The sequence below is a fragment of the Triplophysa rosa genome, linkage group LG9, assembly GCF_024868665.1.
Source record: "Triplophysa rosa linkage group LG9, Trosa_1v2, whole genome shotgun sequence".
Lineage (NCBI taxonomy): Eukaryota > Metazoa > Chordata > Actinopteri > Cypriniformes > Nemacheilidae > Triplophysa > Triplophysa rosa.
The window spans coordinates 4,190,349-4,215,594 of record NC_079898.1 but is presented as its reverse complement, the minus strand read 5'-3'; the positions used below and the strand labels follow the sequence as shown (position 1 = coordinate 4,215,594).

The following is a 25,246-nucleotide window of genomic DNA, read 5'->3' as shown; positions in this document are numbered from 1 at the left end:
TCCCTGGAGTGATAAATCTAAGGCAGCATGACTGCTTTCAATAGGAAGAACAAAAAACTGTGACTAAAACACGCAATTATTTGCTGAAACTACAAGCAGCTGGACTTGACGGTTATCCTTACGACTACCTTATGACTTACAAAGCAATCAGGTGTTCTTAGACACTCAAATGTTGCGCAGAATTGCGTTTCCTAATATTGTAACCATTCATTTTGCCCAGTGTTTTACCACTCAAGCAGACGCATTCCGGTATGTTCACGTGGGAAAGTGACGACACGTGCATACCCTCTATTGATGTCCTTAAGGCTAACATCTTGGTTACGGATGTAACCTCGGTTTCCTGATGGAGGGAACGAGACGTTGTGTCGAACCGACAGAATGGGGTTTGTCTTGAGAACCTATCATCTTCTGAGTATTTAAAAAAGGCCAATGAAAATTGGCGAATGAAATTTGCATGCCGGACTCCACCCCGGGAGGAGGCATGCTCCTCCCCGGTCTCCCTCCTCCTCCTCATTCACCTTTGGTCTGAGGAGCCTTAAGCATCCTCCCCCGACCGCTGGGGTGGGCGGCCAGTGTTGTGGCATGAGGGACACAATGTCTCGTTCCCTCCATCAGGGAACCGAGGTTACATCCATAACCAAGACGTTCCCTTTCTGTCGGTCTCTCGACGTTGTGTCGAACCGACAGAATGGGGTTCCTATGTAAGACGCCACAGCACTGAGCCGCGTCACAATCTCTAGCGGAGCGACGTTGACTGGCCTGGGCGAGTCAGACGAAGACGCTAACGTGAAATTATGACCATCCAGTGGAGAGGAAGGGGGACCCAGAGCTTTACCACAAAGTTGGGAAGCCCCTGCCACCGGCCGTCACGGGCGGAGGCCTAGTTCTCTAAATAGCGAGAAGCCGCCCGGCACCGTAAGGGCCACTGGGTAAGCATTATTCCCCCCCGGGGGAAAAACGCTGCAGAGACCACTACCTACCGTAGGGAGGAATTAGTGGAGACGCCACATGGTCTCACCAACAGGGGAGAACTCATGGGAAACTGTGCGGACTGCAGGAGTTAACCGCAAGGTGGGAGACCACCTAGGGAGGTCATGGGTTGCCGAGGTGGGAACCATTCATGAGGATACATCAGACGGAACAACCCACGGAGGGGGGGTTACCACGTCTGGAGCACTAGGTCCGGTTAGAGCTATGTGGGAGATAACTCAACTGCTCCCCAGCCTAAGGGGGCAGGGCTGCTCTGCCCAGCCTGCCCCGAGGAAGGTGCTAGTGATGGATAAAATGCCTGTTCTTTACCCAGTGGGGGAAAGAGGGGAGGCGTAATAGCCGCTGATCCCCCTAAGGAAGGGGGAAGGGCTTTCGCAAGAGTACGCCCTACCGGCTGCCGGTCCTACACCTTGCCAGGATGCGGGCTGACACCGGTTCCGCGCGTAGGTATTAGAACCTCACAGAGTAGTTGGGCATAGCCCAACCCGCAGCTCTGCAGATGTCTGCTAGAGAGGCGCCCTGAGCCAGTGCCCATGAGGAGTGAGCCTCACTCCCAACGGGAAGGGGCGAATTGAGATCGGTATGCCCTAACGAGGGCATCCACGATCCAGTGCGCCAGCCTCTGTTTGGAGACAGCCCTCCCTTCTGCTGACCTCCGAAACAGACAAAGAGCTGCTCAGAGCTTCGGGGCTCTGCGTGCGGTCCAAGTAGAAGCGCAGTGCGCGTACTGGACACAACACGGAAAGGTTGGGTCTTCCTCCCCGGTGGGGAGCGCCTGCAGGTTCACCACCTGGTCTCTCGGAAGAGTGGTGGGAACTTTGAGCACGTAGCCGGGGCGGGGTCACAAGATAACGTGAGAATCCCGGCCCCGAGTTCTAGGCAATCTGTGGACACGGAGGGTGCTTGCAGATCCCCTACCCTCTTGGAGGTGAGCGCCATCAAGAAAGCCGTCTTTATAAAGACTGAGAAAGAGCGGCAACCCCGAGAGGCTCGAAGGGGGCGGGGCCTCTTGAGGCCCGCCACCTAGGTCGCAAGAGGGTACGGAGCGCGGATAAGGTGGTCACCCTCTCGCGCCCCTTAGGAACCTAATGACCAGGTCGTGCTGTCCCAGAGGCTACCCAGCACTTGGGTCATGATGAGCGGACGTAGCGGCTACATACATTCCCAGTGTGGAGGGGGAGAGGTTACTCTCCAGTCTCTCTTGAGGAAGGGACAGCTCGTACCCGACCGAGCAACTCCGCGGGTCTTCTCGCCGAGAAGAGCACCAGGACGAGAAGAGGCGCCACCCATGGGCGTATAGCCGCCCTGTGGCTGAAGCCCTAGCCTGAGTGACGTCCCAACCAGACCGGGGGTGGGTCACTCAGTATCTCCTCGTCCCGTCCAGACATGGAGACCAGGTTCTGCCTGGGATGCCGTAACGTACCCCGTGCCAAGGGTTGCCTCGGACAGGGAGTACCAAAGCGGACAATGGGTGGAGTCCGGGGAGGCAACAGGACCACCTGTGCCTGGCCGAACTGCTCCCAAATGAGCCGGCTGCACGGGGATGCAGTCGCCACTCTCCGCGAGGCGTCGACTGACGAGAGAGCGCATCGGCTGTCTGGTTCAGGATGCCTGGGATGTGTGTGGCTCGCAGGGAACTGATCACCTGCTGACTCCAGAGGAGGAGGCGCCGGGCGAGTCATGTTAGCTGCCGTGAGCGAATGCCACCAATGATATACGCCACAGCAGCTGTGGTGTCAGACCGGACCAGCACGTGCTTGCCCTGCACAAGAGGTAGTAGCCTCCTCAATGCAAGTAGCACAACCAACAACTCTAGGCAGTTGAAATTCCAACGCAGGCGGGGGCCCGTCCACCACCCCGACACTGCATGCCCGTTGCACACGGCACCCCAACCCTACAGGGAGGCATCCCTAAGGGGACCCCTTCCACAAGAAGGTCATGGGAGACCAGGGGGTTAGGGTGTGTCGGCAGAAAAGCGTGATGACCATACGCCTGCTGCCGGTGTGACACGCTCTCCAAGGAACTTGACTCTGTAGCCAGTGTTGGAGCGGTCGTATGTGCATCGACCCGACGGGGACCACCCCTGCCGAGGATGCCATGTATCCCAGGAGCCTCTGAAATGTTTCAGGGGGACCGCTGACTGCCTGAGAGCTTCAGGCAGTTCAACACTGATCGGGCGCGCTCTGTAGTCAGTCGCACTGCCTCTGGGAGGCCGCGAGGGCGCGGGCTTCCTCGTCGCAGGTCTCGCGCCCCGCACGGGGGGTGAGCGGGGCCGCTCATGAGGACAGAGTCGAGTTCCATACCGAGAAAGAGGACGCTCTGCACCGGGGAGAGCTTGCTCTTCTCAGTTGACCTGTAGCCCCACCGATCTAGGTGCCGGAGCACCAGGTCCCTTTGTGTACACCACAGATCTCGAGAGTGTGCCCAAACTTGAGCCAGTCGTCGAGATATTTAGTACCCGTAGAGAAGGAGGGCGGCTTCCACGACCTTCTTAAAGACTCGTGGAGACAGGGACAGACCGAAGGGGAGGACCCTGTACTGATATGCCCGTCCCTCGAACGCGAACCGTAGGAACGGCCGATGTCGAGGGAGGATCGAGACATGAAGTACGCGTCCTTCAGGTCGATTGCCATGAACCAGTCCTGACACTTGACGGAAGTCAGGATGCGCTTCTGCGTGATCAACCTGAAAGGCAGCTATTGAGTAGGTGCCTGTTCAGAACACACAGACCCAAGATAGGGCGCAACCCCCCGCCTTTCTTGGGGACAATGAAGTACAGGCTGAAAAACCCGTTGAACATCTCGGCTGGTGAGACGGGCTCGATCACTCACTTAGCCAGAAGGGTGGAGACCTCGGCCCAAAGTACGGGAACATCCTAGCCTCTGACTGAGGTATATCGGATGCCCTGAACTTGGCAGGCGTGAGGCGACTGGATCGCGTAGCCGAGACAGATCGTCTTCCCTAGCCAGCCTGACAGTCTGGGAAGCCGGACAGGCTCCCAGAATGAGACAGGGGGACTAAAGGTATGATCTTTTTCATCGTCCCCCCGGGGAGTAGTTCGATGGCTAGCAGTATGGATTCCTTGCCGGGGGAGGTCCCCTGGGGAGGAGATCGGCTCTGCTGTTTTTCCTGCTTGGTGACTGCGCAGCTCAACGCACTGTCTGACTGAGAGTGGTGAGGGCTGGTGTTTATACTCGACATTGCGCTTCGCCATGATGCAACGTCGAGTTTGCCGCTAACCGTCGTGCAGAGGGTGGGAGCGGCTGTGATAACCCAGAGAAAGAGGAAACTCTCTTTTTGAGAGTAAGTGGGCACTAGCCCCCCCGGAGGGGGCCAGCAGATGGAGAGACGGGGCAGGATCCGTCCCTATCCGACTTCCCAGCGATGTGGCTGGGGTCGGGCCCAATGGTAGCCCCGATCCCCCTGAGGTCTTCCCATGAGGGCGGCTGCTGATGGGGCGATGGTCTCCTCTTCGCTGTCTCCTCCAGGGGGGGCCGCCTGAGTGGGGGGCACCAGAGCTGGAGGGCGTCGAAGAGGACCAGGGCTGCTGGGATGCAGACAGTGCACTGGACTCGACGGCCGAGGCGGCCGAGTCGAGGCATGGAAGACTGCTTCATTACTGTAGAGAACTCTCCGGGGGAGGCCGAGTGCGGGTCTCGCGCCCCCCGACGGGCAGGGGGTGAGCGGGGCCGCTGCGGCTCGACAGAAACACCAACCAGCCCCCCCTTGCGAGACGGGTGCGTCGAGAAAGCAGACCTTCTCGGCTTTACTCATCTGCGCAAGGATCGGCCAGAGGAGTTTCTCATGGACCACAAGTGTGGACATCGTCCGACCCAGGGCCCGCGTGGTCACCTTGGTCACCCGTAGAGCGAGGTCGGTGGCGGCGCGGAGTTCCTGCATAAGCGCTGGGTCGGTCTTACCCTCGTGGAGCTCTCTCAACGCCCTGGCCTGGCAGGAGCCATCGTGTGGAGAGAGGAGGCAGCTTGGTCCGCTGCAATGTAAGCTCTCGATACCAGAGATGCCGAGACCCCACATGCTTTGGACGGGAGTCGAGGTCGAGCCCCCCCAGCGACGTATCCTCCAGCTGTCAAAACCTCGAGGGAAGAGATGGTGAAAGAACTTTGTGTGACGTGAAACGTGCCGGAAAGGGGGCGTTCCAGGTCTTACTAAGTTCCTCATGCACTTCCGGTAAACACGGCACTGGGGGCGGGTGCGGCTTGGAGCCGCGCTCAAACCCGAGGCGCCATGTAGCCAGCCGCGAGCGCCGGGAGAGGCAGTGCGGGCACTGCAACCCAACACTCACGGCGGCCCAGGAAAGCATGGCTGACATTTCGATATCCGCTTCTTCCTGGGCTCGACCCCCCGAGGGAGGGAGCCCGAGGAATCGTCGGAATCGGATGGCAGTACGTCACCCCCCGATGCTGCAAGAGACATCTCATCATCACGCATCGTGTCCGAATACGTGATTGAGGAATAAGACGGCGGACCGTCTCCTGGGGAACGGTCAGACGAGCAAGACGAGGTGTGAACGGTCTGTGAGCCAGTGGCTGGCGGATTATCACTCACGGTAATCCTCATATCACCCTCGCTGCTTGCCGTAGCGGACGGCAGGGCCGTAGTCCTGCCGCCACGGAACAGGGAGCAAATGAGGTGGTGGCTAACCCCCATGGGAACACAGCCACCCGTGACGCAACGTCTGAATCATCACCGCCCGCAGTGCGGACAGGACGTATCCACAACGTCTGCCCCAGCGTACTGGAAGTAGGCATCGTGTCCGTCCCCCTCCTCGATGAGTGTGTTGCACCCATGAGAACAGCGGGACATGCCACGTTGGAGAAATTTGATCTTTTAGAAAGGAAAATTTGCTCGAACACCTCCGGAACTGCCGAGACGCCCAGGGGAGAGTCACTGCAGGAAGGGACCGTCCGCTGTCTGCGTCATAGATTCCAGCAGAAAAATTATCACCAAAGATCGTAGAGAAGCTCAACAAAAAGGTGAATGAATGAGCATGCCGGCTTCCCTCTTATACCCGGACATCCGGGGAGGAGTCTGGCATGCAAATTTCATTCGCCAATTTTCATTGGCCTTTTCTAAATACTCAGAAGATGATAGGTTCTCAAGACAAACCCCATTCTGTCGGTTCGACACAACGTCGAGAGACCGACAGAAAGGGAACATATTTTTTATAAAAGGAAAAAAATCATTTTGATTTCAGTGCACCTTTAAACCCTGCACTAATTTGGGCTGCTCTTAGCAGATTGCGATGATCATTATGGGAATGAGATATTTCACCTGTGTTTTTTAATGTGCGCCTCGATAGTAAATTACCCGGAGAAATTTCCACTCCCATCTTGTGCCATTTTTGCCTGTTTAGTAATTCTGGCCCTAAACCTTATCCAGCAATCTGATTGGTTGTTACAAATGTCATAATTTCATGTACGCATAAAGAATGTATAAGAAAGGATTTTAAGTTTTTTTTTATTTCATGTTGGTCTCATTTCGTGTTTGTGTTGGTCTTTCAACAGGGTGAGAGGGGTTTGCCTGGAATACCTGGTTCAAATGGACAACCTGGCCCTAAGGTCACAATGCATGTCTTTGACCTCTAAATGCCATTCATAATGTTTAAATTATATTGAATTCATTGATTTGGATTCGCTTTTACATTGTTTTCAAAAGATCAACACACTGGTGTAGTCAATATTTACTAATGTTATGTCAAAAACACTTAAATCTGTTTGCCTAAATTTCACAATCACCTTTCATTATGTGTATAATGATGCATTTGAATGGGAAATGTGATGTGAAATGGAGCTGAGCCAAAGGTAACAGATGTCCAAGGAATAAAACATCTCTAGATTATCTCTACTGCAATTACCTTCAAATGTCAGCAATAATATGGCAACAATAATATTCTGTTTGATCGCATTGAGATAAAATGCAGACATGTAGAAATATGTGCAGTCTATATAACATTTTTGGCCCAATAAATAAAATAAAACAAATGAAAAGCTTTACATCCATTGTAAACCTGCCAAAACTTTTGCTGGTGTTTGGATTGTCTTTTAATATAACCCTAACAGGTGCCTAAATATTAAAACCATCCATCCTAGATAAAAGTCTGTAACAATGCTGTTTGCTCAATCTATCAGAACAAAATTAATGAATTATTGAGTGATCGCTGGCAAATCTAATCATTAGTTTCTTTCTAATGTTTATCATTCACAGAGGCTATTCTTGCTTTATATATTATTAGCAAAATATACATATGAACATGGAAATGTAACCTTTCTCATAATTAGGGCCATAAAGGTGATAGTGGAGTACCAGGTCAACCAGGACATCCAGGGCCAGAGGTAAAATATTTAGTTTTTCAGATTAAACGCTTAATTACTGAATTGTTAAAGTTTCCTTAATACACTAAATACTGATGATATTAAACATGAGATAATATTTACGTGCATACTCTATATGTTTGTACATGATGTTTTTAATCAAGGGTAAGGCCGGAGAACTTGGGATAGCTGGTCAGCCTGGACATCCAGGAATGCCGGGATTACAGGGCCGAAAGGTAACTAAATATTTAAGAAATCACATTATATCTGGGGTTTGGATGTGACAAGCTTTCTGAAAACCAAATAATTTTGTTACTTTACCCAAATTACATTTATTTATTCTGATTTAATGAAGGAATACTGACATTTGCAATTTTGTTCAAATTTGGAGGCAAAAGCACACTTCATGGTAAACAGATTTTCCGAATGTAGCTCTTATTAACTTCAGTAAGGTCATGATTATTTATGCCATGGCAAAAGAAGAACAGCATTCATGAAAATGTTATTTGTGGTTCACAAGCATTTTTGTTAATCTAAAAACATTTTCGATGGCTGTTGAAAAAAAATAAGTTTGCTTTGATTTCTTTGTGGTCATTCAGTTTTAAATCTATGATTCAAAATTGTTTTCTAGATTTTAGATGATAATGCAGAATTTCGAAGAACACAAAGTGGTTCTTTGGGGGGAAAATGGTTGTTCTATGGCACCGCTGCAAAGAATAATGTATGAGGACATCTTCTAATAACAGGTTTCATATACAGTAGTGGCCAAAAGTTCTGCCTGGAGGTCATATTTGTACACTATTTGCTTTGAATGTCCCCTGAATGAAACAATAAACCTTTAGTTTAGTTTTTTGACAAACTTATTTGGAAAGATTTTGAAATCCCGCCTGTTGCACGAGCAGAACACCGGAGAGTACTGCATAGACAGATGTTTAATCACAGACCAATCGGCGCATTACTTTAAAGTACGGTGAAAGCTATCTGTGAACTGACTGCTCCGTATGCTTTAGAAATGCTTTTCTAATGCCGTATGTTTTATTTGGTCATATGGTGATTGGTCTGTGCAGAGCTGGAAAAAAACACACAGACCAACATAGATGCAGAACTTCAGAACTGAATATGGGGTTATTCAAGTTCCTGGAAAAACCACCAAGACTATATGGTTCCACCAATAACCCTATTATGAGAATTTTTTTTAGAAGCACCTCAAATATAGTTTAAGGGGCTTGGAGTACACAACAGGATATTTGAGGCACCTTTAATTTTCACAGTGTTGACTCAATAACCTTGCTCACGTGCCTTCTTAAACTCTTCTCAAAGCAAAGCTGAAGTTTACACTCCAAACACAACTATGGAACACACATAGACATTTTTTAATATATTTTAATAATATGTTTGAATAAAGAGTAGACAAAGTTGGACATCACATTTCGCCATGTTGTAAACAAAAATGGGAAAGGGATGAAAATAGTCAAATTAAGAAAATAAACGATTTTGTCAAGTGAGAGATTTTCATGGAACAAATGTGTTTTGTTGACCCTGGAACAACATTATGTAGAAAAAGCGTATAACCACCCCAAACCCTAATCACAACTTATCCCTAAAATCAGAGGAAAATGATACAATAGTGTGGAAGCTGCTTACCCTGGTTGTAAGCCTAAACTTCACTTAAATTGTAAACTTATCCCTTTTCTACTTGGTTGATCAAAATGTTGCACCAGAACATCTCTTACTTGGCAAAATAAGGAAAGCCTATGTCATATATGCCAAACATATGATTTTTCCTATGTGAGGACAAAACAATGCTTTGTGAGAGTTTCCTCTTGCCGAGCCTCTCTGCCCACTGAAGATGTCCATTCTAAGTGCGTCGACTGCCTGGGATGGTCCCACACCAAGACCGCTCTCAGAGGATCAAGCTGCCCTCACTGCGAGCGCCTTTCCCTCACCGTGCTCCCTCTGCTCCCCCGCCTGTCCCCTTCGAGCAGAGACAGAAAAAGCAGCAGAGCCGTGAGCCAGAATGCGAGCGTGCAGATGAGCCCACACCGGCTGAGCCCCGGCGTGCTCTCTCTCCACCACAACGCAGCGATCCTGTCTGCTTCGCCTACGAGGACCTACTCCCCTCCTCCAGTGCCAGCGACATGGTCTCGTTCGGCGGTACAGACGAGCTGGATGACATTTTGTCCCCTGCCTCGGAGTGTGATGATTGGGTTGCTTCGGACGAAGAATACAGCGACGCCCATCCGGAATCCAGTGCAAAGCGGTTGCGGAGCTCGGCATCGACTGGTCGTCTCCGATCGAGCTGGAACACAGCCACCTAGAAGAGTGGTTCCTGCAGCCGGAGTGCCATCAGCAGCCTCCCCACCAGAGATCAGCTCCCTACTTCCCAGAGGTTCACCAAGAGCTCACTAGAACGTGGCGGCCCCCCACTCTACCCGCGCCCACACCTCTGTCACCCACACGCTCTCCTTGGTTGATGGTGCTGATGACTAAGGCTATACGAAGCTCCCACCTCTGAAAGAATCCGTAGCTGCCCACCTCTGCCCATCTTCAGCCAGTGGTTGGAAAGCGAGACCCAGCCACCCGTCCAGGCCGTGCCGTGACATCTACCTTGGCAGTGTAGTCTTATGCCGCCGACGGCCAAGCTGCTTCTGCCCTCCACGCGATGGCGGTGCTCCAAGTTTTCCAGACGAAGCTTCTTTGCGATATGGAATGAAAAGGTGCCCGACCCGGTGTCATTCCGCGAGCTACGCAGCACAACAGATCTGGCTCTGTGCACCAGGAAAATCACCGCCCAAGCAGTCTGACAAGCCATGGCCAGCCTGGTGGTGTTGGAACGCCACTTGTGGTCAAACCTGACGGACATCAAGGACGCCGACCATTTGGCCCTCCTCGATTCTCCCGTATCCTCGGCTGGTCTGTTCAGCTCTTTTGTCGATGGCTTCACCCAGCGCTTCACCGAAGCACAGTAGTCATTGCAGGCGTTGCTCCACTTCCTTCCGAAGAGAAGGAAGTGCTGCTGATATCAGCCAATTCAAAACCACCACCACAGCAGCAACGTCCCAATCCGACGCCCCCAGCAGCAGCCGAGAGCAGAGCCCGATCTGAAGTCTTCCCAGGGTAAGAGGTCCCCGTCCCTGACTGACGCTCGACCTTGTGCTGACACTGTGCAAATGCTATAGGTTATGCGCCCGCTCGCATGTTACGTGCTCCCAAACCCACTATTGCTGTAATGGCGAAACCCCCATTTTTAACTCCTAACAAATTGAGCAATTTTACCCCTCGCCATGTTACAATCGAAGACGGCACCCGCTGCCATGCAGCGTGCCGCCCCTGACAAAAATGCCTTTACCAGCGAAAAGCAGCATTCTGCCGGCGCATGTCAGCCAATGTCCTGCGACTCCACAAACGCTCGCCGACAAACTTCATGTTTGGCGCTCTATCCCTGGCATTTCAGAATGGATCATAAACGTGACAAAAAACAGCTAATCGCTTCATTTCGTTCACAGGCCTCCCCGGTTCAGAGGCATATTACACTCTTCGGTCTCAGACGATCGCACACATATCCTCAGAGCTGAAGTACAAGCCCTGATAGAGAAAAAAGCTGTGGAAAAAGTTCCCATGGCTCACAGCGAGGCAGGGTTTTACAGTTTTACATTTCTCGTCCCAAAGAAAGATGGCAGCCTGAGACCCATTCTAGATTTACGTGTTTTGAATCGCTCGCTTATGAGATGAGCGTTCAAAATGCTCGCTGCCAAACGGATTATGGCCCAAATTGCCCGGGGGATTGGTTTATATCGGTGGATCTGAAAGACCCTTATTTTCACAACCCGATAGCGCCCCGCCACAGACCGCTCTTGAGATTCGCATTCGAGGGGACAGCTTACCAATACACGGTCCTTCCCTTCGGGTTTTCTCTTTCCCCGCGTACATTTACCAAATGTTCAGCGGCATTTGCCCTCCTGAGACAGCGGGCATCCGCATTCTGAATTATCTGGATGACTGGCTTATTCTAGCCCAGTTGGAAAAAGAGATATGAATGAAAAGGTCCACTGTCCTCGGGTATTTGGAGAAATTGGGGTTCAAATTCAACCTAGGCAAGAGTTTGCTAACCCCCACTCAAGAATTTCATTTTTGGGCATGACGCTCGACTCTACGCGGGTTCGAGCATGGCTAATGCCAGAACACGCATCGGTAGTCAAGCGCTCTATGGCTTCTTTCAGAGTAGGTGCTTTCGTCCCACTCAAGAATTTTCAGAGAATGCTAGGTCTCATGGCGGTGGAATCCCCGCTCATTCCACTGGGTCTGCTCCGCATGCAGCCGCTGCAATTTTTGGTTGAAAGCGAGAGTCCCGCCTCGAGCATGGAGGAGCATAGCTGATGCTCAACTCAACTTTATTTATATAGCACTTTTTTACAATTTTCATTGTTACAAAGCAGCTGTACATAAGACATATTGACTATGAGCAAAACAATTAAAGTTGTACCTGCAAAAACAAGAAAAAGTTGAAAACACAGAAGACAGACATACCCACATACAAAACACTCCACACACACAATATGCACACATACTAACTCACATAGATAGAGACATAGATAGACACATAGACACACACACACAGACGCACACGCACACACACACACACACACGCACACAGACAAGTACGCGCACAGACACGCAAGCACACGCACGCACACACACACGCTCAGTGAGTGCACACATTTAAGATAAAGGAGAGAGAAACACAGGTCAAATATAACAGACTATAAATTCCTATATGCAATATTAATTAAGTAAAACTTTAATATTCTAAAGCAGCCCCCCCGGCCAGGCAAATAGTGCAAAAACAGTATGCAAACAGTGGCGAGGAACCCAAAACTCTAATCGAGAAAAAAAACCTCAGGAGAACCCAGGCCCAACCAGGGGATTCCAGTTCCCCTCTGGCAAAAGCTGCTGCCTCTCCACAAGCTCCAGAGAGCTTGCACAACAAGGCAAAATAAAATAAATGAACTTACTAATAAGGTAAATTGTAGTTTAAGATTATCATTAATAATCTAATAGCATTTGAAATTTTCTGGTGAAGACATGTCAGGTCCTTCTTTTTCCAGCTCTATCATCTCAGCTCTTGTCAGGTCGCCGCTTCCCATTCTCCGCTCTACCATCAGGTCAGGCCATGAAGACGTGTCAGGTGACCGCGTCCTTCTTTATCCAGCTCTATCATCTCAGCTCTTGTCAGGTCGCCGCTTCCCATTCTCCGCTCTACCATCAGGTCAGGCCATGAAGACGTGTCAGGTGACCGCGTCCTTCTTTATCCAGCTCTATCATCTCAGCTCTTGTCAGGTCGCCACTTCCCATTCTCCGCTCTACCATCAGGTCAGGCCATGAACTGCATCCTGCTCGCTGTGGTAACCTTGCAACAATGAGACAAGACTGGCTGAGAGTAGAGTACTGTTCTGCACTCTTTGATGCAACAAGTACATCAGTTGTTTTTTTGGTTCCGGTTGATCTAACTAGTGCAGCCTAAACCCTCAGAAGATTTATATTATGGAAGTGTAGTGTATGCAAGATTAAAAGATGCATCTTTAGTCTAGATTTAAACTGACAGAGTGTGTCTGCCCCCCGGACAGTGCAGGGAAGACTATTCCAAAGTTTAGGCGCTAGATAGGAAAAGTATCTACCACCTGCACTTGATTCTGAAATTCTAGGTATTACCAACTGACAGGATGCCTGAGAGCGTAATGCACGTGAAGGACTGTAATACAAAAGGAGTTCATTCAAGTATTGAGGAGCTAAACCATGTAGGGCTTTATAGGTAATGAGCAAGATTTTAAAGTTAACACGATGCTTTATAGGTAACCAGTGCAAGGTTGACAGAACCGAGCTAATATGTTCATACTTTTTTGTACGTGTAAGAACACGAGCTGCCGCGTTTTGGACAAGTTGGAGTTTTTGTAATAAGCCTGAAGGGCAACCACCTAACAGTGCATTACAGTAATCTAGTCTTGATGTCATGAATGCATGAATTAACTTCTCTGCATCTGACATTGACAGCATATGACGTAGTTTAGATATATTCTTAAAATGGAAAAACGCAATTTTAAAGGTGTTGGCGACATGGCTCTCAAATGACAGACTACTATCGAATAGAACGCCAAGATTCTTTGCTGACGACGAGGGTTTTATGGAACATCCGTCAATAGTTAAGCAGTATTTTTGGTTGTTGGCTACGTATAGCAGTTTTCGGTCGAATAAGTAACACTTCTGTTTTGTCCGAGTTCAGTAATAAAAAGTTGTTACTCATCCAGTTTTTTATATCGACTATGCATTCCATTATTCGATGGAACTGCTGTGTTTCAAAGTTGAGTATCATCAGCATAACAGTGAAAGCTAACTCTGTGTCGCTTTATTATATCTCCTAGAGGTAGCATGTATAATGTGAAGAGCAGAGGCCCTAAGACTGAGCCCTGTGGTACACCGTACTAGACTTGCGATTTGCGTGACACCTCATTGTTTATTGCTACAAATTGAAAATGGTCGGATAAATAAGATTTAAACCATTTCAAAGCTATTCCTTTAATGCTGACGTAATTTTCGAGTCTATGTAGGAGTGTGCTGTTGTCAATGGTATCGAATGCAGCACTAAGGTCTAGCAGCACCAATAACGAGATACAACCTCGGTCAGACGCCAATAGCAGATCATTTGTAACTCTGATCAAAGCAGTCTCTGTACTGTGACATGCTCTAAATCCAGACTGGAATTCTTTATTGATGTCATTCCTTTGGAGGAAGGAGCATAATTGAGTTGAAACAACTTTTTCCAGAACTTTAGATATGAAAGGTAGATTCGATATAGGCCTGTAGTTCCCTAGTTCTCTAGGGTCGAGTTGGGGTTTTTTGACAAGGGGCCTTATAACAGCCACCTTATATGCTTTAGGCACATGTCCTAATGTCAGAGATGAGTTAATAATACCAAGAAGAGGATCTATAATTTCTGGGAGCATCTCTTTCAGTAGGTATAGGGTCTAGCATGCATGCTGTTGATTTAGATGATCTAATGATTTTAGACAGCTCATCGTGATCTACGGTATAAAATAATTGCATTATCTCCTTAAGGGCGCTGTAGTTAGTTTGTTCAGCGGGTTTCACTTCTGATTGCATTGTTATAATTTTTTCTCTAATATCTTCGATTTTATATGTGAAGTAGTTGATAAAGTCATCACTGCTATGCTGATATACAGGATCAGAAGTCACTGACGATTTATTTTTTGTTAATTAGGCACTGTGTTAAATAAAAACCTAGGGTTGTGCTGGTTTTAGGTGGATCTAGAAGTTTTTAGGGCTTTCCTGTATTTTCGATTACTATCCTTCCATGCTGTACGAAATACCTCTAATTTAGTTTTCTTAAAGTTGCGCTCCAATTTTTCGGGCCGCTTTCTTTAGAGCCTGAGTGTGTTCATTATACCACGGTATGGGACTGCCATTTTTAATCTTCTTTAAACATAGAAAAGCAACTGTGTCTAGCGTTACCGAGAAGGTGGAATTACCATTTTCAGTGGTAGTGTCAAGATCTTCGATGTTATTTCTCATGCTAGCGATTTGAGACAATTCAGGCAGATTATCGAGAAATGCATCTTTGGTAGTTGAAGTTATTGTTCTACCATATTTGTAACAATGAGTTTTATTTGCAGCGGTAGGCCAGTGAAGTAAACATAATACCAGATAATGATTCGAAATGTCTTCACTCTGCTGAAGGATTTTAACGTTGTCCACATTTATACAGTAAGACAGTATTAAATCTAAAGTATGATTACGAAGGTGAGTGGGTCCTGACACATGTTGACTAATGGCCATGGAGTTAAGAGTGTCTTTGAAAGCCATTCCTAAGGCATCTGTATCGTTATCTACATGGATGTTAAAGTCACCAACGACAAGGACTCTATCTGCGGCCAGTACTAGTTCTGATAAGAACCCACCAAATTCTTTAATAAAATCTGTGTGGTGCCCTGGAGGCCTATATACAATAGCTAGAATAAATTTGAAAAATGTTTTATCCTTAGTATTAGGTGTTGAAACATGAAGTACCATGACTTCAAAAGAATTATATTTAGAGTTAGACTTCTGGGAAATGCTAAAAGAGTTATTGTAAAGTGCTGCGACACCTCCCCCTCTGCCTTTTAGACGAGGCTCATGTTTATAATAATAATTTTGGGGGACAGATTCATTTAAAGTAATATAATCATCTGGTTTTAGCCATGTTTCTGTCAAACAGAGCATGTCTATTTCATGATCTGTTATCATATCGTTAACAAAAAGTGCTTTATTAGAGAGAGATCTAATATTTAGCAATCAGAGTCGTAACAGTTGATTATCTGTATTTTGTTCATGCTTAATTTGTTTAACGTTTATTAAATTACTTTCAAGAGGTTTACGTATTATTTTATGTTTGCTAATCCGGGGGACAGACACAGTCTCCACTTTGTGATGTTTGGGAGAACGGATTATTACATGTTGTACATTTTGTGTATTCTGCGATGTGAGACGGCAAGCAGACAGTTGGTTCAGCCATTCTGTCTGCTCCCTGACCTGGGCCCCAGCGAGTCAATCTTTAGCATTAGCATTATTAAGACTTTTTGCCATATTTCTAGACAGGATGGAAGCACCAGCCCAGGAGGGATGGAGACCATCTCGTTTCAACAGGTCAGGTCTGCCCTCAAAACTCTTCCAGTTATTTATAAAAACTATATCATTCTGCAGGCACCACTCAGACAACCAGCCATTTAGTGATGATAATATGCTATAAATCTCATCACCACGATAAGCAGTGAGGGGGCCAGAGAATATTACAATCTGACATCGTGCTTGCGAGCTCACACACCTCTTTAATGTTATCTTTTGTGATCTCCGATTGACGGAGTCGAACATCATTTATGCCGACGTGAATAACAATCGTACTGAATTTACGATTAGCCTTAGCCAGCACATTTAAATTTGACTTGATGTCAGGTGCTCTTGGCTCCCGGTAAACATTGGACTATGGTGGCTGGTGCCTCTATGTTAACGTTCCGAACAATAGAATCACCGATAACTAGGGCACTTTCAGCAGGTTTCTCAGTCGGTGCGTCACTGAGCGGGGCAAACCTGTTCGAGACTGTAATCGGAACGGTTGAGTGATGTTTTGTCCTGCGACTAAGCCGTCTCACAGTCACGAAGTTTCCCAGCTGCGGGGGATGTTCAACCGGAACCGAGCTGTGTGCGCTAATGTTGCTCGCATACAAAGTGTTTTCTATGGTCCTTACACTCTTACTATCCTCAGATAAAGATTGGATGCGAGACTCTAATTCTAAGATCTTCTCTGTCAGCCTAACTATTTCCCTGCATTTATCGCATATAAAAATCTCGCAGCTGACAGAGAAGGCTAAGCTAAACATATGACATGAGGTGCAAGTAACAATAATAGGAATAGAAGCTCACCGGGTTTGAAGTGCAATTCCAATTTACCAAGGTTGCTCGATGAATCGTAGTATACTCGCTTAAAAAGAGAAACAGTTAGCACACAAGACAAACCAAAGGCAAGATGATATTCCACAGTGTAAACAGAAAGCAAGCTAACACGCTATTGCTATGCTAACGGCGTTAAGTTAACTATCACTTTTGGTTTAGAACAGTGGTCACCAACCCTGCTCCTGGAGATCGACTGTCCTGAAGATTTCAGCTCCAACCCCAATCAAACACACCTGAACTATCTAATCAAGGTGTTCAGGTTTGCTTGATAATTACAGACAGGTGTGCTGAAGCAGGGTTGGAGCTGCAGTCTGCAGGACGGTCGATCTCCAGGAACAGGGTTGGTGACCACTGGTTTAGAACCTTCAAGTAAATAACAAGAACAGGGTTATTGAGATATCAGGATAAGTTAGCAACGACATTGATAAGTAATGATAATAAAATACACTAATATTAGAGCGAAGTGTGGGGATACAAACAAGCCGCCGGCAGCGATGCATACAGGACAAACAGCAGAACCCAATCTGCCGATAGTGTCCTGAAAAGTGGAAAAGTGTCCTCTAAAGTGTCCTGATGCTCAATGTGATGCACGACTGCACGAGAACTATGCTGTCCTGGAAATCCCCTCATCTATTCCTCACAGGCATGGAGCTCGGCTCGGTATGCAGAAGGAAGTGGTGACGACGTATGCCTCAAAGACGAGCTGGGGGGCGCTGTGTGACAGTGAACTTGCATCAGGCACATGGACGCTCCCCCGTCACAGCTACATATCAATCACTAACGACTGCACCTCTAAAGATCCCTCTGTCAAACTCCCTAAATTTGCATAATACACCACTGTCATTGGTCTTAACCAGGATGGCGACGAGTCTGCTTACAGACAAGAGGTTGAGCATCTGGCTGTGTGGTGCAGTCAAAACAACCTTGAGCTGAATACACTCAAAACAGTGGAGATGACAGTGGACTTCAGTAGAAACTCCCCTGCACTCCCCCCACTCACCATCATGAACAGCACTGTGACAGCATCATTCAGGTTCCTGGGCGGCACTACCATCTCACATGACCAGAAGTTGGACATTCACATAGACTCCATTGTGAAAAAGGCCCAGCAGAGGTTATACTTTCGTTGTCAACAAAGTTTTACAGTTTTACTCAGCTGTCATTGAATCGGTTCTGTGCTCTTCTATAACTGTTTGGTTTGGGTCAGTCAGCAAATCAGATAGAAGAAGACTACAGCGGACCATTAGTACAGCTGAAAGGATAATAGGTGTTAACCTGCCCAACCTTCAGGACTTGTACAACTCCAGAGTGAAGAAACAGGCAGGTAACATCATCACAGACCCCTCTCACCACGGCCACAAACTGTTTGCACTTTTCCCCTCAGGCAGATGTTACAGATCTCTGCCCATCAGAACATCTAGGCATAAAACATTTTTTCCCCCAATGCAGCTTAAAAAGCTAACACAGAATTGTTACCTGTTTTATTACCCAATACCTGTCTTTTTCTTTGCAATTCATTTCTTCACTCCTAATCACCACTTCTCTCTCAAGTATTATCTAAATACATATAGATATTTTTTATTTATACAGCTGTATATCTGTATATCTTCCTACTGTATACAACATTATTATTATTAATTATTTTCCTTAGTAGGCTACTACCTATTTTTTACTTAGGCTACTTGTTGTTCTTCCTGTTCTCATGTCATGTGTATATGTTTTTTATATACCAAGAGCATATAAAAAAACACAACAAATTCCTCGTGTTTTTGCACACACTTGGGCAATAAAGCAAATTCTAATTCTGAATTAGGCAGGTATTTTACAATAGCGTTGGTTCCCTTTCTGTCAGTCTCTCGACGTTGTGTCGAACCGACAGAATGGGGTTTGTCTTGAGAACCTATCATCTTCTGAGTATTTAGAAAAGGCCAATGAAAATTGGCGAATGAAATTTGCATGCCGGGCTCCTCCCCGGATGGCGGAGGGTTGCGCCCTATCTTGGATCTGCGTGTTCTGAACAGGCACCTACACAAGCTGCCTTTCAGGATGGTCACGCAGAAGCGCATCCTGGCGTCCGTCAGGCGTCAGGACTGGTTCATGGCAATCGACCTGAAGGACGCGTACTTTCATGTCTCGATCCTCCCTCGACATCGGCCGTTCCGACGGTTCGCGTTCGAGGGACGGGCATATCAGTACAGGGTCCTCCCCTTCGGTCTGTCCCTGTCTCCACGAGTCTTTACGAAGGTCGTGGAAGCCGCCCTCCTTCCCCGTAGGGAAGGAGGTGTGCGGGTACTAACTATCTCGACGACTGGCTCAAGTTTTGGCACACTCTCGAGATCTGTTGTGTACACACAGGGACCTGGTGCTCCGGCACCTAGATCGGTGGGGCTACAGGTCAACTGAGAAAAGAGCAAGCTCTCCCCGGTAGCAGAGCATCCTCTTTCTCGGTATGGAACTCGACTCTGTCCTCAGAGCGGCCCCGCTCACCCCCCGGGGGGGGCGCGAGACCCGCGACGAGGAAGCCCGCACCCTCGCGGCCTCCCAGAGGCAGCGCGACTGATAGCGCGCCCGATCAGTGTTGAACTGCCTGAAGCATCAGACAGTCAGCGGTCCCCCTGTAACAAGAGGCTCCTGGGATACATGGCATCCTCGGCGGGGGGGGTCCCCCTCGGGTCGATGCACATACGACCGCTCCAACACTGGCTGCAGAGTCAAGTTCCTTGGAGAGCGTGGCACACCGGCAGCAGGCGTATGGTCACACGCTTTTCTGCCGACACACCCTAACCCCCTGGTCTCCATGACCTTCTTGCGGACAGGGGTCCCCTTTGGGATGCCTCCCTGCAAGGTTGGGGTGCCGTGTGCAACGGGCAAGCAGTGTCGGGGCGGTGGACGGGCCCCCGCCTGCGTTGGCATTTCAACTGCCTAGAGTTGTTGGTTGTGCTACTTGCATTGAGGAGGCTACTACCTCTCGTGCAGGGAAGCACGTGCTGGTCCGGTCGGACAGCACAGCTGCTGTGGCGTTTTCTTTCACTCACAGCAGCTAACATGACTCGCCCGACGCCTCCTCCTCTGGAGTCAGCAGGTGATCAGCTCTCTGCGAGCCACACACATCCCGGGGTCCTGAACCAGACAGCCGATGCGCTCTCTCGTCAGTTGACGCCTCGCGGAGAGTGGCGACTCCCTCCCCGTCGCAGCCGGCTCATTTGGGGCAGTTTGGCCAGGCACAGGTGGTCCTGTTGCCTCCCCGGACTGCCACCCATTGTCCGCTTTGGTACTCCCTGTCCGAGGTACCCTCGGCACGGATGCCCTTGCGCACAGCTGGCCGCGGGACAAGCGGAAGTACGCTTCCCCCCAGTGAGCCTCATTGCACAGGGCCTGTGCAAGGCCAGGGAAGAGGAGCATCAAGTGTACTAGTTACGCCCCTTTGGCCTAACCAGGACTTGGTTCTCGGAGCTGAGGCTCTGACAACAACTCCCCCTGGCCGCTCCCCCTGGCGGACAGCTTCCCCAGGGGAAGGGGCACGTTACGGCATCCCAGGCAAAACCTGGTCTCCATGTCTGGACGGGACGAGGAGATCCTGAGTGACCCACCCCCGGTCCGGTTGGGACGTCACTCAGGCTAGGGCTTCGGCCACTGGGCGCTATACGCCCATAGGTGGCGCCTCTTCTCGTCCTGGTGCTCTTCTCGGCGAGAAGACCCGCGAGTTGCTCGGTCGGGTACGAGCTGTCCCTCCTCAAGAGAGACGGGGGAGTAACCTCTCCCCCTCCACACTGGGAATGTATGTAGCCGCTACGGCCGCTCATCATGACCCAAGTGCTGGGTAGCCTCTGGGACAGCACGACCTGGTCATTAGGTTCCTAAGGGGCGCGAGAGGGTGACCACCTTACCCTCGCTCCGTACCCTCTTGCGACCTAGGTGGCGGGCCTCAAGAGGCCCCGCCCCCTTCGAGCCTCTCGGGGTTGCCGCTCTTTCTCAGTCTTGATAAAGACGGCTTTCCGCATGGCGCTCACCTCCAAGAGGGTAGGGGATCTACAAGCACCCTCCGTGTCCACAGATTGCCTAGAACTCGGGGCCGGGATTCTCACGTTATCTTGAGACCCTGCCCCGGCTACGTGCCCGAGGTTCCCACCACTCTCCCGAGAGACCAGGTGGTGAACCTGCAGGCGCTCCCCACCGGGGAGGAAGACCCAACCTATCCGTGTTGTGTCCAGTACGCGCGCGGCGCCTCTACTTGGACCGCACGCAGAGCCAAGAAGCTCTGAGCAGCTCTTTGTCTGTTTCAGGGGTCAGCAGAAGGGAGGGCTGTCTCCAAACAGAGGCTGGCGCACTGGATCGGGGATGCCCTCGTTAGGGCATACCAATCTCTATTCGTTCCTGCCCGTGGGGGTGAGGCACACCCCTCATGGGCACTGGCTCAGGGCGCCTCTCTGGCAGACATATGCGGAGCTGCGGGTTGGGCTATGCCTAACAACTCCGTGAGGTTCTAATACCTACGCGCGGAACCGGTGTCAGCCCGCATCCTGGCAAGGTGTGGGACCAGCAGCCGGTAGGGCGTACACCTGCGGAAGCCGTTCCCTCTCTGGGGGGAGCAGAGGCTATCCCGCCTCACTATTCCGCCTCTCTCGAGTAAAGAACAGGCATTCTATCCATCACTAAGCACCCTTCCAGGGGACAGGCTGGGCAGAGCAGCCCTGGCCCCTTAGGCCGGGGAACAGTTGAGTTATCCCACATAGCTCTAACCGGACCTAGTGCTCCAGACGTGGTAACACCCCCTCCGTGGGCTGTTCCTTCTGATGTATCCTCATGAATGGTTCCCACCTTGGCAACCCATGACCTCCCCAGGTGGACTCCTACCTTGCGGTTAACTCCTGTCCACACTTTCTTCCCATGAGTTCTCCCCTGATGGTGAGACCATGTGGTGTCTCCACTAATTCCTCCCTACGGTAGGTAGTGGACTCTGCAGCGTTTTTCCCCCGGGGGGGATAATGCTTAATTTTCATTGGCCTTTTCTAAATACTCAGAAGATGATAGGTTCTCAAGACAAACCCCACTCTGTCGGTTCGACACAACGTCTCGTTCCCTCCATCAGGGAACCGAGGTTACATCCGTAACCAAGATGTTTAGTTTACATATATTTTCACATTCATTAATCCCACTGTGAACTCTTTTTTTACAGGGACAACGAGGAGATACAGGAGAAAAAGGGGCAGAGGTATGTTAACCTTTTTTCCACAATTTGCATTTTTTGTAATTTTTCCAGAAACAATATGGATCCCAAATGTAAACCGAATGCTACATTTTTACTCATATTAATTGTATATTAGTCTGCCTAATTAAAATAATTAGTTAATATTTAGCTGTGATTTGCTAAAGCTGCTAAAAATATTTCCTAAAGCTAATGCAATAAGCCTTTTTCACTTCTGGGTATTTAACTTCTGGATCATCTGCCGCAGGGTAAACTTTTTTTTTCAGTTACAGTAGTATGTAAGTCTAACAAGAGTGTCTGGATTAAATGTCCTTGTATATAAATGATCTTAATACCTTATTGCCGCCTGTTTAAAGGAGTAGTTCACTTCAAAATAAGCTCCGATTGACTTTCCATAGTACGAATACAAATTATTATGGAAAGTCAATGGGGGCTTATTTTGAAGTTAACTACTACTTTAATGTCCCCGTGAACCGGAAGTTGCGATCGTTTTTATTTCCGTATTCTGACGCATTTCCGAGTGAAAAGGAATTTCAAAAGAGAAAATCACTGGGCGTGGCTTGCGTTTTTCACGGCCAATTGATTGGATGTGTAAAAACGGCTGTTCCATTGATTTTGAAATGAAGCTGGCAGCAGACTGACAGTTGAAGGGGAGGAGTTAACGCAGGCCCCAGCCAAGCCGTCTAGTTTATGTCATTTGAGATGGATAGTCATTTCAGGGCGGAAGAGCATTTTCAGATTTTAACTGAATATTATGAGGGTACATGAATTTTAAAAAGAAAATGACCCACATTGATAAACTAGTTACTATAAACGCTGCAATATTTCATGAAAAAATAAGAATTGTCATTTATAATTTCACTGGGACTTTAAAGTTTAGATCGTAATTAAAAAAAAACACCTTGCAGCTAAGATGGAGCTCTAGTACTGCTGTTTGTTTGTACTGTTTACGAGACAGCAACCCGAGGAAAGTAATGGCTGATTCTAACTGAGCACTACATAATAGATTCAGTGACAGAGATGTTGCTCTTTATGTAATTTTATTCCGATTCTTGTGAAAAAAGGCCTATAGAATTAAATATCGCTTTGACTGTTTTTCACTGTTTTCAGATAAACAAATAAACAATATATTTTCTATTTCAAACACTTGCAATTGAAGAGTTTGGTTCCAAAATTAGATAATTCAGTTTTTATTGTGTATTCCAATTAATATCAATCAAACTGCAGTTGGTTTGTTTTGATTTAAGCCATAATAACACAACATACAGCTAACTAACACAATAAAACACAATAAACACATGATAACATAATAAAAACGTTTTTTTTAAAACGGAGTTATCTCATTTTGGAACCAAACTCTTCAATTGTTTTAGGGTAAAAAATGTAAAATTAATTTTTGGCTTTTAGACCTATGGAAAGTATGACTATGTTGGCATGCTATTGAATGCTATATGACTGTTGAAATGACTATGTCATGCTATTTGGACAGTAATTAAAACTGTTTGTTGCTTAATTCAGAGTTATACGGCATGGCAGGGCTAGTCAACTGGCTGTCACGGTCCCACCGTCTTGTTTATGAAATTCTAGTCGTGTGGTGGGATCGAGTCCTTGGGTTTTATGTGGGAAAAACACATGAGAGGTAAAAACCTAAACATCTCATGGCCTTCCCACATAAAACCCAAGGACTCTGCCCCGATCCCACCACACGACTAGAATTTCATAAACAAGACGGTGGGACCGTGACACTGGCGGCCTGCGGGCCAAATGCGGCCCGTCAATCATCTTTACCTAGCCCGCCTTAACATTTCAAATAAGTGGAGAGACTTTATAACGGTGTGCTTTAAATGCACGTCCTCTTTAGTCCAAGTCCAAAATGCTTCTACATTCAATGCGGAAGTAATTCCCGCGGCTCATAATGATTTACGTCTTATAAAGCGATTTGATCGGTCAGTCCAAGAAACTTAATGTTATTTACAACGTTACAATCAGCAATGCATTGCGCAGCCACGGGCTGCGATAGGTCGCGTAGCCTACTAAAACGTGTTTTGTGCCCTTGAAAGTAGGCTAACTGTAGGAAGGGTACACCACGTGAACGGTTGTCTCAGATAAGGGGGAAACGATGTTGTTTTTATTACTGCATTCATTATGTATACCGGCTATATTTACGAAAAACCACTGTTCATCTCCCCCCAGAACTCGCACACTATACAAAGGATCTGCCCTATAAATGCGTGGGGCACATGAATGCGATCGGTATTCACCCGAAGATGTGATAATAGCATTCAGTTTCTTGCACAGATCAATTGACTCGCTTTATAAAACGCTAATTTAACGTCACAAGGGGCAGGGATTACTTTTGTGTTGAATGTATTTGCGTGTTTTCCTTTTAATTCACTAAAATTCAAAATTACTTTTGAATTAACTTTAATTCAACCAAAATATCTTCTTGAAAAAACAATGCCACCCACATCTTGGATGTACTGGAGGACTGTGGGTGAGTAAATTAGTAGCAATTTTTGGGTAAAGTAAGGCATTAAGGAATATAAAATACAACTAAAAAGACAATATCCCTTTTAATTTAATATCATAAAAAGGCACAAATACTGGATCAAATATTTGTGTGCATTTTAATATATGGCCTATAAATAACAGCAACAAAAACAGTATAAAAGGAACAAAACGCAATAAATAACATAAATACAAAATAACAGAAGAAATGAGGATATGGTAAAAATCTGGCCTGCATCCTATTTATACTTTTGGAATCTGGCCCTCAAAGAAAAGTAGTTGAAGACCCGTGCTGTATGGGCTATTTGACAAGAGACGTTTTTTGGGGAATTAGGTTTAGATAAACCATACACATTATGTTCTGTATCAGAACATAGCAGTCAGGTATTTAGACAGAAAATAACTGCTTTAATTCTAATCTTTTAGATATTTATATGAGCTGATGACTGTTTATGTCATGGCTCTGCTTCCTTAGTCATGTTTTTCTTGGTCCTGTAGCAGAGCCATGGCAAAGTCTTTGGTTATGTGTGGAGAGAAACATATTATTGTCCTTTTGACAATAATATGCGTTCTCTCCAGTGTCATGTCATTGGCCCCGCCCCTCTCGTTTCCTGTATTGTCTCCCTCTTGTGTCTTATGTTCTACACCTGCCCTTGCTCGTTATCCCTCGTTTGTCTTCCCTATTTAAACCCTCATGTTTCTTTGTCCTGTG

At 47.7% G+C, this 25,246-nt stretch overlaps 1 protein-coding gene across 1 annotated transcript in view; it reads left to right on the top strand.

The window, feature by feature from the left end:
* col21a1 (collagen, type XXI, alpha 1) overlaps window positions 1-25,246 on the top strand; it is a 109,479-nt gene that overhangs the window by 61,255 nt on the left and 22,978 nt on the right. The window contains exons 20-23 of the mRNA XM_057341810.1: window positions 6,516-6,569; window positions 7,290-7,343; window positions 7,487-7,558; window positions 21,997-22,032. Of these exons, the coding sequence (XP_057197793.1) occupies window positions 6,516-6,569; window positions 7,290-7,343; window positions 7,487-7,558; window positions 21,997-22,032 (216 nt within the window). The remainder of the gene's footprint in view (window positions 1-6,515; window positions 6,570-7,289; window positions 7,344-7,486; window positions 7,559-21,996; window positions 22,033-25,246) is intronic.